General features: G+C 36.5%; 1 protein-coding gene across 1 annotated transcript in view; it reads left to right on the top strand.

Moving 5' to 3' along the window:
* LOC145991083 (succinyl-CoA:acetate/propanoyl-CoA:succinate CoA transferase-like) overlaps positions 1-14254 on the top strand; it is an 80611-nt gene extending 66357 nt beyond the window's left edge. Inside the window, exons 4-9 of the mRNA XM_083126810.1 lie at positions 3866-3956; positions 6373-6561; positions 7002-7217; positions 9805-9942; positions 11929-12057; positions 13406-14254. Of these exons, the coding sequence (XP_082982936.1) occupies positions 3866-3956; positions 6373-6561; positions 7002-7217; positions 9805-9942; positions 11929-12057; positions 13406-13590 (948 nt within the window). The 3' untranslated portion in view covers positions 13591-14254. The remainder of the gene's footprint in view (positions 1-3865; positions 3957-6372; positions 6562-7001; positions 7218-9804; positions 9943-11928; positions 12058-13405) is intronic.
* Positions 14255-17091: the final 2837 nt, after the last annotated feature.

Genomic DNA, 17091 nt, shown 5'->3' with positions numbered 1-17091 from the left:
ATTTTTTCGCGATTTTTGGTTATGACATGTTTTGAGATATTCAAGGTCAAAGGTCAAGAGCACGTGACAAAATTATATTTTTATCGAAAGGTAGGTTTGTTACATGTCACTGGAAAGCTTGTTCAATTCCCTGTAAAATAAACTTTATTTGAGCTTTTTAGGCGAAATAGGGGCGGAGTTACAGCAGATTTAGTATAGCTAAGCGGGCTCAAAAAGGGCAATTTATGCTAACTTTGACCTTGAATAATTTAACAATTACAAGATGCACGAAACTAAGAAAATTCGTAGTTACTAAGTTCCATTCATAGCTTCAACTCCCCAAATTTCATGAAAATCGGAGGTGGTCAGGTTGTGGGCTGTGTTGATTTCATATGGAATGACTCTATTGAAATCTTGTGGGTTTCTTACAACTCAGAGGTGTTGATAACTACCAGTTGGTTCCTCTTGACTGTGTCAGAATTTTTTCATTTGGCCCATTTTCATTAGCAGATAAGTGACAATACTTTCATTTCTGCCAGTCACTGCAGAAAAAATTGTTTTCTCTTAAGTATGTGTTGTTCAAGTGATGTGGACATCCCTTATCAGAAAACCCTGTCTTCTTTCTGTTTTTCATGTTTGTTAGAGATAGCTGGTGGCTGACCCTGGTATTCTAGAAGCAAACCTACCTTTTTGTCATTGTATGTCATAGTAAGCAGAAAATACCAATAAAATAGTTTCCAAGAAACAGCTCACATATCTCAGGCACCATAACAGCTAGGAAGATGCACGTGAATGTTTTCTCTAAGCTTAAAGGGCTACAAGTTCAAGCTGTTTGTTCACCTGTGAGAGTTGGGTCTTCACCAAAAAGCAGTGGCGTCCGGCAGCAAGTATGATGGGTAGTGCCAACGTGATCAAGAAATCGGAAAAAAACAAACTCCGCAATGCCCCCGCTCCCTCCTTGAGGTTGCCCCACTGGCCAAGATGTTTATCCTCGTTTGGTAACATGGAAAACAGTGTGGGTTTAAGTAATAACACACTAATACGATTCATCTTCACTCACTAACCTATCTTTATGCACTACACTACAGGACACTTCACTAAAAACACAATTACAAGAGGAAGGGAAAACAAATCTTCTCACCTTCTCCTCCCCCATGCACATGTATTCCAACTGGATGTTGAAAATATTCTAGACATTTGATGTAAAAAGAAATTGTCGAAATGCCAAAGAAAACTCGCATCACCATAGGATTTTTTACTTTTATATTTTTGAAAAGTCTGGATGGCCCTCTAGGTGCATCAAAATGTTAAATTAACTTTGGAAAAATACTAGGTTCGTTTCTCCAAAAGTTGGCAGAAAAGTAGATAGTACCTTTTTCAAGAATTATTTCCCCAACGGGTCTTACAAATCTGTCGTATTTAGCGACTTATCTCTGAAGATTGCAACTGTGTCAACACTGCGAAAGTTCCCTTGCTGTGCCAAAGCGAAATTGGGCACGACTGGTGTCTTATGGGCTAACCCCATTGGCTAACACCACCCCCTGTCACCTTCTTTCGGCTCATGGTGGAAATGTTACTCGCTGAGACATCTCACGTGTTTCAACTTGGTTAGGCTAGCTCTTGAGTGGCGTGGACCGCTGCCTCGCCGAGGGTACGAAACAGCTGGCGATGCAGTGAGGAGGTTGGGCTGTTCATATCTAGTCTGTGGTTTGGGTGGTCGTCACGTCATCTTGAACAGATTGCAAGATTCGAATCTCCTTGTCTGTAAACTATCAATGTATTAATTTAACAATACTTGGGCTATGTATGCATTTCTTCTGAGGGTAGTGCCATGGCACGGTGGCTCTCCCTCTTGAGCTGCCTCTGCCAAAAAGTATCAGTGTTTGGACACAGCCCATCATGACTGAACATTCAGTTTGAACTAGAAATCAAACTACCAGCTGCACAGTTCTCAAGTTACACAGAACCCCAAATTGAGACAGAAAAGGAGAATAGAAGATAATTTTGGAAGACTGGAAGATAATGTTGTCATAAATACTTCTGAATCAACATGGTAGCTATTAAAAATGCCACAAAACAACTTGGTTGGTATTAAAAAATGACTACAAAATACCTTTATAACGTGGTTATTGCTTCAAAACCACACAACTTTCTGCATTTTTCCTTCTTGTGTTGTAATGTTACTGGCATTTGCTCCATCTTTTTGAGAGCAACCATGCTGGTGTTGTGTTATAATTTTTCGTCTTCAGTATTATTTCATAATTTAGTACAGTAATAAAGTAAAAGCCATGGGGAAAAATTTCAAAGGACCCCACAGCTGAATCGTTACTGCTCCAGCCATTGATTTGAGTGATTCTGGTTCAAAATTTTGTGAGTACCATTGTCGAGCTACTTGAAAAGAAATTATGGGCTCTGGTCTTGAAAGCCAGAAAACTGGGGTGATGGAATTGAGCAGACCTCACCCAAAGAAAGGGTGCTTCACTGGCCTTGGCAACTGAGTTTAGTTGCAGTAATATTCTCCATCTTTGACAAACATTAAGTTTTATTTATTTGTTACTCGCAGCTGTACTTTTGATTGAAATTATCATTTCAGAGTGAATTTTCTCCCCCCCCCCCTCCCAAATGGTTAAACTAGGCCATTAATTTAAACTGCCGAAATGTGCAAAACAAAGCCTGGGCATCGTTGAAAGTAACAGTTCTTATCTTGAATTTAAGGCTCATAAATGCTCAATTTAGAACCATCTTTGTTTTTATGATGGAGCATTTGACTTTACACAGCAAGTATCTTGGGAATTATAACTAGGGCCCGGGACTTTATGTCCTATAAAACTGCAAAATATGTATGTAATTATGTCATAAAAATTTAAAAATATGTCATGAAAAATTCAAAATATGTCTGAAAAAGGCAGAAATATTTCCAGTAAAGCAAAAATATGCACAACAGTACTTTCGAATTTCTCATTATATGGGATGTCAGAATCTTCCAGGAAAGATCGACTAGGGTGAGTTATTAAATGAAGTAAAAATTTCTTTAACAGAAGAAAGCAGTGGGAAAACACTCAAAATATTTCATTTCTGGAAACTAAAGCACAATTGGCAGCTCACTACAGCTCTGGTAAATCTGACTGATTGTTGTGAGAAGCGAAAAAAAGGTAAAGAAATTAGAACAATTGAAACTTGTTTATCTCCTGTCCGGTGATTTTCGTGCCTGCACAACAATGACACAGAACATTCTTCCTCAATAATGTTCGCACGCTATCAATTGTCAGCAAAATGAAAAAAGAGGGTATTATTGTTATGTACTAATTGGTAAAAAAAATGCATCTGATCTTAATTTCTTCGTTCGTAATTTCCTTTCTTCTGCCATAGGTAATATGAACTATGCGTTGCGTTGAAGGTATGAAGAATAAATTATAAAATAACCGATTACATGCAAGATAATTACGAAATTATACAGAAATATGTCTTATTTGGAGAACATTGAAGAAATATGTTGTAAAAATGCGATATTGCTAAAATATATCAAAATATGCCTTATCAAGTTCGTCTATTTCGGCTCATATTCATCAGATATGTAAAGATCTGACCCCAATAATCGATCCAATGCCAAATAAAAAAATATGTTATAACATAAAGTCCCAGGCTCTAATTATAACACATAGGCTGATAAACTTTACTGCATATATCAGTTGATGCTAGCTAATATTATCCAAAAGTAGTTTCTTCAATTACAAAGCAAATTATATTGACTTGATATAGGTTGAATCAAAAAATATGGTTTTCTCTGTTTATTGTGGATTTCAGTTCTGTCTAACCAATACTAGTTTCATGTATTCAGACTTTAAGTACACATAGTCCATCTACACATTTATTTTTATCATTGCAGGTGTCTCCACCAGATGAGCATGGTTTTTGTTCTTTGGGAACAAGTGTTGATTGTGTGAAGGCTGCTGTAAACCACTCAAAGATGATTATTGGTGAGAAGCTTGTTACAATTTGATTACTAGTGTTTAATCTATTGTATTTTTCTCCTCTGATATATTATGAAACAACAAGTAGAATTTTGTAGAATGTATCACTTGTTAGTTTGTATATTTGGTAAGTCACTTGTTAGTTTGTATATTTGGTAAAGTTTTTACAGCTGCATTTGTAATTTCTAGAAATTACATGACAAACTGAACCAGTATTGTACTTTTGTTTTAACTCAGTCACATGTTAATTTTACACTATCCTCATTAATCTAGGTGGCTTGTCACGGTAAAGGTTTTTTTTTGTTTTTCTCCATTCCATTTAGCAGGACCTAACACTAGAAATAGAAGTTTTTCTTGTATGTACGCATTGCTTGCATTGTAGAATTATTTTCTTGTAGTATACAGTTATTACAAGCATAAGAAAACAACAGCAAGGAAAATGGCAGTAAGATGGCACGAACACGATTTGGACTATAAATCTAAACCCAAGAACAGGTTTGTCAGCTCACATCATCGAAGAGAAGCATTTGATTAAAAAGAGAAGGGTTTTAAAAAGATCGACTGGAAACATAGAGTTGAATGTCTGGGAAGCTTCGTTCATTGCATAAGAACACTGGAATAAATTAAATAATGAAAATGGTAACATAGATCCAGTATGGAGTTTTCTTTTTCACAAATGGAATAAGCCCCCATCTTTAAAATTTAATGTAACAGAAAACATCAAGAGACTTTGTGAAAACAATGATGACTTTGAATTACCTGATGTTATTTGGGATTCTTAATTTTAAAAAAAATCTGAAATAAAATTAAAAGACTGCACAGTTAAGTTGCTATATTACAACAATGTAACATTGACAACATCCATTATATAATGGATTCTTTTTGTTAAAAAAATTGCTAACCATTGTTATAACACTATCTTTAGTCAAAATGAAAATAAATGTCTGATTAAGGGAGCGTGTGTTCTCCTGAAATGTCACAACGAAAAACTGTTTTCTTATGCTTGTAATAACCGTAAACTCTAAGAAAATAATACTAGAAATAGACATTTCTAATTAGAAATTAATACAAAAATGTGACACAATTCAGTACAGCGATAATTATACTACAAGAGCGTGTTTCTTGAAAGGGGAAATACACAGAAAAGATAAACTAAAAATTGTCAGCATTAACATAATTACAGAATCTTCCTTTCGTCCTTTTTTTAAATCACCCAAAGGTAATCCGTTAAGACTCGGATAGACCTTCGGCCAATGTGAGTCAACCAGATTTCAAAATATCCTCTCCTTTCAAAAAAAACTGCTATGATATTCAAATTCTGAAAAATTATGTCTGCTCTGAATTTCTTCTAGAGCATTCACATGAATTTTCATGTGGTTTAGTTTAGATTTTGTCTAGATATTCACAATAGTTTAATAGGCTTGGGTGGTCACGAAACTATTGTGTATAGAAGATCAAAAATAAACTGCACGAAGGTTCACATAACTGCTCTGGAAGGAATTATAAAGAGCTGTAACTTTTCATAATTTGGAATATCACAGCAGTTTTTCAGAAAGACAGAAAATTTTGAAAACTTCTTCAATGGTATCAGTCAAATCTCCAGCTGTGTCTTAAGCCATTTTTCAGACCAAAGCAACATGCGACAAATGTTGTTTTGGAATGAGCCAATCAACAGCACACACCATAGCAGCATGACAGGCTGCAAAAGCCTGCATTGGTGAAATTCCAAAGCAACACATGTTGCATGTCTCTTTGGTGTTATATCTCCCTAAGACTTCAAAACTGTTAGGATAGTTGAGAGGTGAACCTCTGTGCATTCAACTTTTTCATTATTTATTGATCTAACATATTTTAATTAGATGTAAGCGAGTTAGTAATTTTTATCCGCGACAGTTACTTGTGGGAGGTTCTATTAATTTTGGTGGCCTCTTAAACGGATGGTAGCAGAGGCCACCAAAATTAATAGAACCTCGACAAGTAAGTGTCGTGTATAAAAATTAGTAACTTGCTTACATCTAATTATTATCAACAGTGTCTTTTATTCTCCAAACATGAATTACATCTTTTGTTGTTTTTCCAACATCATATGTTCACACCTATCATTGTGTGTGTAGCCTCCCCCATGGCGCAGTGGTAGCGTCATTGCCTTGTAATCAAGGGGTCCCGGGTTCGATACCCGGTGGAGGCACAAGTGGTTCGGATCCCACTTTAAAACTGTAGGTCCAGTCCCGATTAGCCTTACTGTGCATAAAGTGGACTTAAAACAGCAACTCAAACCAAACCATTGTGTGTGTGTTTCATGTATTTATATTTAAGAACAAATTGTACATATTCAGTTAAACTTGAAGGTTAAGCTAGTGTTTTATGCTATGAATTGTTTGTGATCACCAGTAGTCATGATGTAACTGTTTACATTGTACAGCTCAAATCAACCCAAAAATGCCAAGAACCTTCGGAGACAGCATAATCCACAGGTCGCACATCGATTTTGCTGTGGAGGTTGATGCTCCTCTTGTAGACCATGGCCACAAGGAGCCTACAGCAGTGGAATCCAAAATTGGTACCTTGATAGCTGAAAACCTTGTGGAAGATGAAGCTACCCTCCAGATGGGTGAGTTACTGTTCAGTGTAGTGTGTCTTTTCAATAAGCATTTGTGTAATGCAATCATCAAGGCTTACAAATTGATGACAAGTCTTCTTTTTTGGGAGGAAGCTTCAACATGATGCTAAATACAGTGAAACCCCGATTTTACGTTTTCCCTACATTTTACATTCTTCATGGTCATTCAGAATTTTATATTGGATCGATAGAACATAGGTTATTGGTAAATTTTATGTCGATACTTTATGGGTATCAGCCAGAATGTTATATTGGTTCATTACTAATTTTTATATTTCAAGTTTCGGTATCTGTATCACCAGGATCTTCAGGAAAATTAATATCAGTTCAAAATAGAGATCAGCTCATTCCTATGCTGAATGTTGTTGAAGCTGGTTACATTTAATTTATTTATCTGTACAACACTTATTAGTTTAAATTTCTTTTTCTAGGTATTGGTAGCATCCCTGATGCTGTTCTGAAGAACTTGGCCAACCACAAGGACCTGGGAATTCATTCTGAAATGTTCTCAGATGGCGTCGTTGATCTGGTGAAAACTGGAGCCGTTACGTGCAGCAAGAAGAGCACCCAAAGAGGAAGAATCGTTGGCAGTTTCCTCCTAGGCTCCAAGAAGCTCTATGACTTTGTGAATAATAACCCATTTGTGTGTAAGCACCTTGCTTGATTTACCTACTATTCTTTGTAAGCTAAGAGTAATTATTTGTGGAAATGTATCAGTGAGTGCATAAATTCTTTCTTTGGTCTTGGGAACTGATCTATTTCAAGAAATGGATGCTGAAACTGTGCACATTACAGTACACAAATGAAGAAGTGATAACATTGAATATAATGGTTCCGAGATTGAAATTCTGTGCAAGCTATATGTTTAATTCAGTTTCTATAATTTTTGATTAATAATTGAAACATTCGATGCAAGGACACACACGGAGTTCTTTTGGTCGTAAAACACTGTCATTTGGCACCATTGAAGAATCAGATTGAGCATGTGAAGAAATCACTTTATATGTGTAAAAAAATAATTTTTGTGTCCCAACATATCAGCTGTTTATGATCTATCTAATTAGGCTGTAATTAAACATAATATACTCAGGGTGTCTGGAAAAAATGGAAAAATAAAACTCTTTTTGTAGTAGGGGAACTGTTACAATGGAGAATGCTTAAAAGTCATTAACAAAATTTGATAAATTGGCTCCAGCAGGTGTTACCGTGTAATGGGGAATGGGAGTTGAACCCAAAACCACCATTAGGGGAGTGTGGCTCAGAATATTTAGGGGGAAAATCTCTAACAGAATCACATTAGTATTGTAGAGCACATAAACCACAATTTCCTCTCATTGTGGTATTGCTGGTTCGGAACAAGGACATACCATGCATCTTAAGATTTGAGTAAACAAAAGGTATAAATAATTCAAGAGCCATGACAATTCATGTCGTGGTGCAATACTTAGTTGTTTGTGACTTCTAATATTTCCACAGTTGAACCACACCCGAACAACAGTGATTATTGTCAATAATAATTTGTAATGTGAATTTGACAGTTACTACTCGACCAATCAGGAACATGTGAAAGGAGTGGCATCTGAAACTCACAGTTCCTAATCTCCACGTTAAACAAAGATCTCTTATCTACGTGAGTGCTATTTGACTGTCATACATTGGCTTATTTTTGTACTGGATGTTGCTTATGTTTGTTAATTGATTGTTTGCTAATTGTAAATATTATATTTATAACAGTATGAAATTAGTTTCCTACAAATAGAGCTGCTGTAGGTCAGTCGTTAGGACGTCTGACTACCATGGGAGATGAGAGACCCTGGTTCGATCCCTGGGTGGGGGGACCAGGATTTTTTCCACCTGATCAAGTGGCTCCAGTGCCCACCCAGCATCGTATAAAGTGGGTACTTCAAGGAAACTCTGGGGTGTAAAGGCAGCCAGGGGCGTGGTGCTGATCACATCACCCCTACCTTTGGTCCTGATCAAGAAAGTGTGGGGCCCTAACTCCACACCCCCTATACGCCTTCATGGCGTGGTGCAGAGCACAGTACTTTACTTTTACTTTATAAATAGAGAAGTTAGGTTTTAAGTTTGAGGACAAGCTGTACTTCATTTCAGTATACTGAGCATTGCTGCTAGCTGGAGATTTTGCATTAAATAACCTAGGGAAAATGGTCTTGTTTTGAACTCTTATGATTTAGAAATTTATTACAAAAGGCACTTTTTGATATTTACCACTTTCTTGTTGCAATTTTTTCGGTAGATAGTTTCCTGGAGTAGTATACTATTACTAAATTTTGCTATATCTTTGTGATATAAAGAATAATAGTTATGAATTGTTAGAAAAAGTAATTATTTTAATCACTTTAGTCAATACATGGTCAGTACATATTACACAAAAGCTCACCGACCCCTGATACTTGTATGCTTTCCTCTTCCTACCTTAGAGTGAAAATGTTCAGTTTCCAACTATTCTCATCATTACCTTAATATATCGCAGGTTCGATACCCGTTGGAGCCACATAGTAGTTCGGATCCCACTTTAAACTGTAGGTCCAGTCCCGATTAGCCTTTCTGTGCATAAAGTGGACTTAAAACAAAAAATCAACTCAACATTACCTACCTTAATATATGAAGTGAACATTCTTAAACTTTGCTGTGCAGGATTCATGTGGGTGTGCAGCCAAAACATGTACAGTAATTGCCCTAATGAATTCGTCTGGGAAACATCAAAAAGGTGTGGGGAAATTGTCTTGAAAAAATTGTAGACACCCTGTATACTATTTAGTATTAACACTAGTGCAAGAACATTTAATTATAATTGCATATAATTATTCTTACAAGAAACTAGATGATGCCAACATTTCTTCTGTTTAAGACCACTTTGCACTCAGATAGGCTAATCAGGACCTGGAACTACAAGTTAAAGTGGGATGCAGTGCACTCTGCTTCCTTCAGGGATCAAACCAGGGAACCTTAAATTGCAAGACAACAGCATAACCTCTACTCCATTGAAGAGGCTTCTTTTAATATCTTCAAGGATTTTTATTCTTTTTATGTGATATTCTGAGCAAAATTCGGTATACAAGCTGTTTGGAGGTGTTGTAAGATTGTTTAGAAGTTTACTGATGGCATGCACTATAAAAGTATATAACAGACTGTTTTGTCACTAGCACTCTGTATAAACCTTATGCTTAAGATTGAATTTTTAATTATTATTTTTTTTTTATTTAATTTCAGTCATGTTCGAGGTGGATTGGGTGAACTCTGTACCTATTGTTGCAGCTCAACACAAAATGACTGCAATTAATTCCTGCATTGAGATTGACCTGACAGGGCAGGTGTGTTCAGACTCCATTGGAACCAGGATGTATTCAGGTAATAAAAATCTGTATACAAAAAAGAAAAAAATATCCAGCCTGTTACAACAGTGTGCGAGTTAGTAATATAGAATTGCATAAAAAGTGTTTACCATGCTACCAATTATTATATGAATACTTGGACACTTACCGATATCAATGCCGATACTGGTACTGATATGGATGCTCAAAAATGTTAATATTAAAAGTTTTAAAAAATATTGATTAATAGTGTGTTATACTCCACTAATTGTATGCATCAATTTACCAAGATTTTTGCTTTAAAATATTGAAAAATGACATCAGAATATTAGATTACATGTTATTTTAATACAAAATTCAGTTTTTCATGCAAAACTGGTGCATAATAAAAAGCAACTTCAATTTTCACATAATTAGATTTCACAAAAGTGCACGTGGTATTTTTGTGGACTGGGTGAATGATCAAAATGCTGGAAAAGTATAGGCTGGTATTGGTAAATAAAATCCAACCGATATTTTCTGATACCAATACCTGGTATGGATCTATACCGATAACATAGGCATTGGTATCGGCTCAGCCCTAATTGTGACCATAAATACAGTATATACATATTGACTGTAATATGCAAGAAACTGTAAACTGTGGTAAATTGAAATTAGCGGCCATTAGAGTTAAAGCTCGATCTGATACTCCATCATTTTACAGTTTCTTGCTTTATACATTTTTGTGGTCTGAATGAAGCAGTGTCATAATTCTTTCTGGATTTTACATTTTCCCATACTACAAGTTATTTAGCCACAGTTCCCTGAAAAATGTATAATGTGCATGAATGCATGTATTTAAAATTATTATTATTACACAGCACTTTAACCATAGTTTGTGTTGAAATATTCTGATATTCATTTATTCAGTTTTTGGAATTAAATTTCTTTTGGAACACAGTTTTGCCACATCACAGAATATTCAGTTGGGAATGCTATGTGCAGTGAAATTCAAACCTATATCTATGGTACACAAATATCAATGTACAAAGGCATAACATGTTGCAACAGCATGGTATATATGAAAAAAGTGGACACTGATAGTTCGTGAGGAAGATCAGTGCTTAACATGAGAAACCATAGGTTTTACACTTATTTTTCTGTTAGGATTATACGTATAATCAAATACAATTTCAGTAATTTACCTTCATATTCTTAGATAATAATTTTTACCATCACTTTTTTTCTGGATGAGAATGCATTGGTTCTTTCTCACTATTAGTTTTCTTTCATTAAATCATAAATTAAATTAGCATAATACTGTAGTTGGTTTCACTGGTTATTTTTCAGCATTGATGTGAACCTGAAAAAAAAAAATAGCTAGGGTAAACAAAAGTTATGCTAATTTTATTTGCAATTTCACCAATGTTTAAGTAGATGCAGAACTTAACCATGAGGGGTACAAACTGTATTTCATTGAAAAAAGTATTTGCCACATAGTTTGTCTTGTCAGTAGGGACTTGCAGCTTTACACCGAAGCATACGGTTTTGTTTTTGCATCTATTAAGATGAATACATAGCAACTTTTGCCGTGCATGAATAAAATAGTGCAATGTTAACTTACCTAAAATATTACAGTATATGCTATAATAACCAAATTGAGGAAAAAATAAAGGATAATTGAATAATTTATATAGGAGATTAACTAAAACAGAAAGAAATAAAAGTTCATGACTGCTTTAAAATAAATAGTGTTGTATTATTTGGCAGAGGCTAACTGGGACTGGACGTATGTTTCAATGAACTTTCCTGTCAAACCTCGAAATACAACATGTACTGTAAAACATTCTTTCATGATTTAATATTGTTAATGTTATTCTTGCCATCAAGAAGAAATTTGGGCCTGTAGAAGGGGTATGTGTAAGTATTCCCTCACACCCTTCCCCTTCCTGGCAATACCTATGCATTTTAATATCATGTGCAAAGGAATGATCTGTTTTTTGAACTATGTTTTTTGAAAATACGTAATTTTCTCTTTTAGGTTTTGGTGGTCAGGTTGATTTCATCAGAGGATCTGCAGAGGCCCTTGACGGCAAGGGTAAACCTATTATTGCATTGCCCTCAACAACCAACAAGGGGGAAAGCAAAATTTCCCCAACTCTGAAACTCGGTAAGTTACACACTTCAGCATTGAACATGCTTAATTAAATACGGAACATTGTGACATGTTAATTTGTAATTAGCAGACGTTAAAGATTTTTTTAGTCTCTTAAAGTAATACGTTTAGGTTCTAAATTGCCTAAAATTGGAGCTCCCAAATTATTAAGGCTGTCTAAAACCACTAAATAAGCTACTAAGGTAGGCTAAACAGGACTGAAAGAAATCAGAATTTTTCCCCATTTGTCCTTATAATCCTTGACTTCTTTAAACATCCTGTTTCTCCAATCAGAGGGAAAAGTACTGCAGTAAATCTTGTGGTGTAGCACACACCAGCAAAAGAAGGCTAGTTTGGAGTTGCCAAGAATCTTGGCACTTCCTCTCCCTACACAGGACAAGGAGAAGGTGGAAGTTTTCCCCTTGATCCCTTGAACGTTTTTTGAGGGTTGCGAAAGATTCAGTCTCAATCAAAATATAATGTATCTGTTATTAGACCTGCTTGTTGCCGTACACATTTTTTTGGAAGCTTTGGTGCATTCTCTGTTTGTTAATGGCATCAAAGGAAGAGGTAGAACTTGTAGTGCAGTTCTGATTATTAGTTCAATAATTATAGTGCACAACGTCCGATTTCTTCTTATGAATGTTTTTGGCTGAAGAAATTGTATTGCATTAAAATGTCAAGGAGGAGGAGCTATAATTAAATTGGTGATATCACATCTGTTACTCAAGGCATGTGTGAAGATATTAACATGATTCATAGAACACCAATTAGTGCATAATCTACTTTATGGATCAATGATTTTAGCACCAAGATTACAGTCTTTGAAGAACTTTTCTGCATGGTAATATTTCAGCACACCTCTATTTCCCTTATTTCATCAATTACAAAGTAGGTTATCATGATGGATGTGGTAAATGCAGTTTAAGTATTACCTACGTGAAGTTTCGTATTTCCACATTGCACAATTGGATAGTTTTTTTTTTTTCGATTACTCACTGCCTTCATTGTGCAACGTGGAAACACGAAACTTCACATAGGTATCATGTTTGGGCAAGAGAGTTAAGTTAATGAGAAGATGGTTGTATGAAAAGAGTGCAACTGGCCTCTTTAGGATTTAGTATGGCACACTGTGAGGCATTCAAATCCTGGACAAGTGCTAGTTAAATAAAGTGTGTATGTATTCTATTGATTAGACATAGTGCAAAATATTTCTGTGAAACTTACAATTTACCTACTTATTGTGATACCGAACATAACCCATCAGCATTTTGGCCTTACCTTACCACTCTCCGAAGACTCCTCTCCCAGATCTCAAGAACTCTTCCGAAAGCCTTTGCTTAATGCATTAATTGTCTCGCAGGTGCGGGTGTTGTGACCACAAGAGCACATGTTCACTATGTTGTCACGGAGCACGGAATTGCATATCTGTTTGGTAAGAGTCTGCGCCAGAGAGCATACGAACTTATCAAGATAGCTCACCCAGACCATCGAGAGACACTGGAAAAGGCTGCATTTGAGAGGCTGAAGGTGATGCCTTCCCCATAAGGACCCAAGGTGGATAAACCTAAGCAAAAAAATAGGAAAAAAAGACAAAAAAAAAGTTAAAAGTAGACCATGGAAGACATAGATGAAAAATAAAATGCTTTCGTGGGATAAAAGCGAGACAACAAGAGGCAAAACATCTTGGCAATGAAAGCCATGTGAAAGAAATTCATACATCTATAAATTGAACCATAGGATCTTACGATCTGGATCTGCTGCAAAAACATGTCCATCCAGAAAGCTTCAAATTCCAGACATGGCAGTTTCTTTCCACAGGAGATCCATTGTTGAAATGGCATGAAAAAAGCTAAGGAGCCCTTCCAGTGCCTCAAAAAAAAGAAAAAGAAAAAAAAACTAGAACTTGACTGTACAGTGGCCAGTGTTGCAAGTCGTATGTTGTTCAGAACAATAGCTTTATACCACATTGGTAAGTTTTTATAGCTCGTTGTCGTTAACAAATTGAGTCCAGCAGCACTGTAAATCCTTTATATTTTTTTCACAGTGTAGAATTGTAAAATTTAATATAATTGTTTTGTGAAGAATTGGTAGAAGGAAAACAAATCATGAAATAGTCACAGCAGTAAGAATTGGAAAAAAATGTACATGCTACTAATAGATGTGTAATTAATTCTCTACAATTGCTACAATAAAAGTGAAAAATTAAGTGTTTCCTTTTTTCATTTGTGTGCGTTTGTGAACATTTGAGCAAATAAAGGTTCATGATATAAAAACTGCAAGCAGAATAAAGGGTAAATAGAGATAGGATAACTGCTGAAAAGATTCTCTCAGGCTATCGACCAGGTGAGTTATGGAAAAGATTACAAGCTTTCGACGGCTAACATCACTCTCATCTTCAGGGTAGAAGTATAGTGCTGAGCGTCATCCCGGTGTATATGTGTGTGGAGATGGAGGTTTCTGGTGAAGATGACGGACCAAAGAGGCAGGAGCAGTGTCTTCTGCGTCCGTGCTGCTGGTTTACTATCGCTAGCCAAGCGGGGTCCAGTTCAAGCCTCGTGTCACGATTCAGATTCTGTTTTTCCGCATGAATGGCTATTGCTTCCTTGGTGATGCAGTCCAAGTAGTTTGATTTGGCAATAATTTCGGTGTTGACGAAATCTATTCTATGACCCTCATTGACAGAATGTTCAGCTAGTCCCAACTTCTCCGGATGGAAATTCTTGATGTAACTTTGGTGTTCTCTGCAGCACTCTTCAATTGCCCTGCCCATTTGTTCAGTGTATGCTTTACCACATTTGCAGACAATACGGTAAACTCTCAGCATTTTAAGGCCTAAACTGTCCTTGGGGTTGCAACGTAGGCTTCTGATCTGTGGTGGTTTGTGAATGGTTTTATGTCGGGTTTAGCAAGAATGCAGCTGATAATTCTGGAGAGGTTTTCGATATATGGTAGGCTATCTACTGGACCTCTGCTTTGTCCGGATTTCCCGGTGTATCTGATGCGTCTGTATTTTCTGCTGTGCTGGTCTTCTTGAACAGTACAAAATTTAATGTTTTGTGGATGCTGTGTTCCGAGTATCCGTTCTGCTCCACGTCGCTCCAGGAAATCCCAACATGAATGTGATGTAAGCTAGCCACTGAACTGTCATGATGAGTTAGTTCCACATATGACAAAAAAAATTTCTATCTCTAGGCTACTGGTGACAATGTAGTGTCGAAAGGCTGGAGTCATAAAAGTTATGATGATTCATAAGATGGGAGGAAAGTTTAAAATGTGTTTCAATTTTTCTTCTTCAGATTTTCGCATCTCAGATATTTTTGAATACACACACTTGCTCATTACAATTCTGTCTTCCAAGCATAATTGGAATAATCGGCTACATTTTGCTGTGTGGCTTTTACGCACACAGCTAGAAAAAGGGAAATATGTATGTAAAAGTGTATTTCTGTGTACGTGCTCTGGCCTAGGTTGCTTTTTGCTTGGTAGTCAAACCAACGGTTGAGTTTTCTCAAATGGCTTCCCCGTTTTGAAAGGTAACAATAGGACCTTGCCTCGGTGGTTTGGGGGTGGGTCATTTGTCAGAGGTATAAATACCGGTTCCGACTTGTTACGGTCTCTCATATCTCAGAATCCCAGGCTCGCAGAGATTTCGATACAAGGCCCGATGGAGTGAGGCCGTTTTTATGGATGTTTAGAAATATACACAGAGTGAGCGCAGTAGTTTAGGGACCTCTGCATGATAAACTGCGGGGGCAGGTTAGCGCTATGGTAAATAGTGCGCTCGTAGCTCTTATAAATTGTACTGCACTTAATACGAGGATGGTGTAGGGACCTCTGCGTAATAAACTGTGGGGGCGAGTTAGCGCTATTGTAAATAGTGCGCTCGTAGAAAAAAGTCCCGAGAAGTGCAATTCTCTGTGTTATGGGGCAAAAAGCAACCAGGATCAGTTGATATTGGATCTGTAATGGAAAAATGTATATACGGAGAAGGGTAGAAGTGTAAATAAAAGTTGTACATAACTCCGAGAGACGTTATTCTTGTTAACAGAACAAATTTCTTGTCAACAATTTTCAACATATTTGTGAATTATACGAAATTTTAAAAATACATAGTACTGTTAGGTTCCTACAACTGTGCCAAGTTCTTCATAATTCATCATAATAGTGGCCACGGTGGCTCAGTCGTTAACGCGTCTGACTACCATGCTCAATGTCCCGGGTTCGATCCCCGACCAGTTCAAATCCGGGAACTTTTCTAGCGTTGGAAGCGGCTCTGGCACCCACTCAGCGTCAAATGCTGATCACATCACCCCCTCACGACCGGATCAAGAAAGTGTGGGGCGTTACCCCCACACCCCCTGTATGCCTTCATGGCGTGGTGCTAAGCACAGGGAGGACTTTTACTTTTTTTAAATAGGTCATCATAAAAAAATATTGGATTATACAGTTCTAAAAAAAAGCATGATTTTTTGCACAAATAGGGGTCATACAGAAGAAAATTTTTAGAATATCTGTATTTTATATATATGTTTTGAGTTTCTGCAATTTACAAAAAAAAAAAAACTAAAATTCTTAGAGTAGTCTCTTGTGATGCATAAATTCAAATAACTAGGTTGCATAGCCGTTACATGAACAATAGCCTATTATGAATAGATGGCAACACTATTTTTTTCTGCTATTGCTCAATTTGCTGGAACCAATAGTCTAATTAGGAATACATGGAAACACATTTTTTTTTAAAATATATTGCTTAATGATGCACTATGGGACAGTTCTTATGAAGAACACAATAACAATGATAATCCAACATGAAGAGTACCAGATTCTTTCTTCCCAAACAAAAAGCGCTGGACACACCCAATGGCAAACGAAATAGGCAAATTGTACATCACCATTTTCATTGTCTCTTTTTCCAATGTGATCGATCATCAGGGCCCGGATTTTGATGACATGTCATCTTTTGTCCTTACGTAGTATGCATTGCTCTTAAGTATTAAAATCCTCAATTCGAACCTCTGATTATAAGAATGTGAATTTTATTGCGAG

This window comes from Lepisma saccharinum, chromosome 8 (genome assembly GCF_977018435.1).
Source record: "Lepisma saccharinum chromosome 8, izLepSacc3.1, whole genome shotgun sequence".
Taxonomy (NCBI): Eukaryota; Metazoa; Arthropoda; class Insecta; order Zygentoma; family Lepismatidae; genus Lepisma; species Lepisma saccharinum.
Note: the sequence above shows the minus strand (reverse complement) of the source record. Positions and strands in the feature narration are given on the sequence as shown.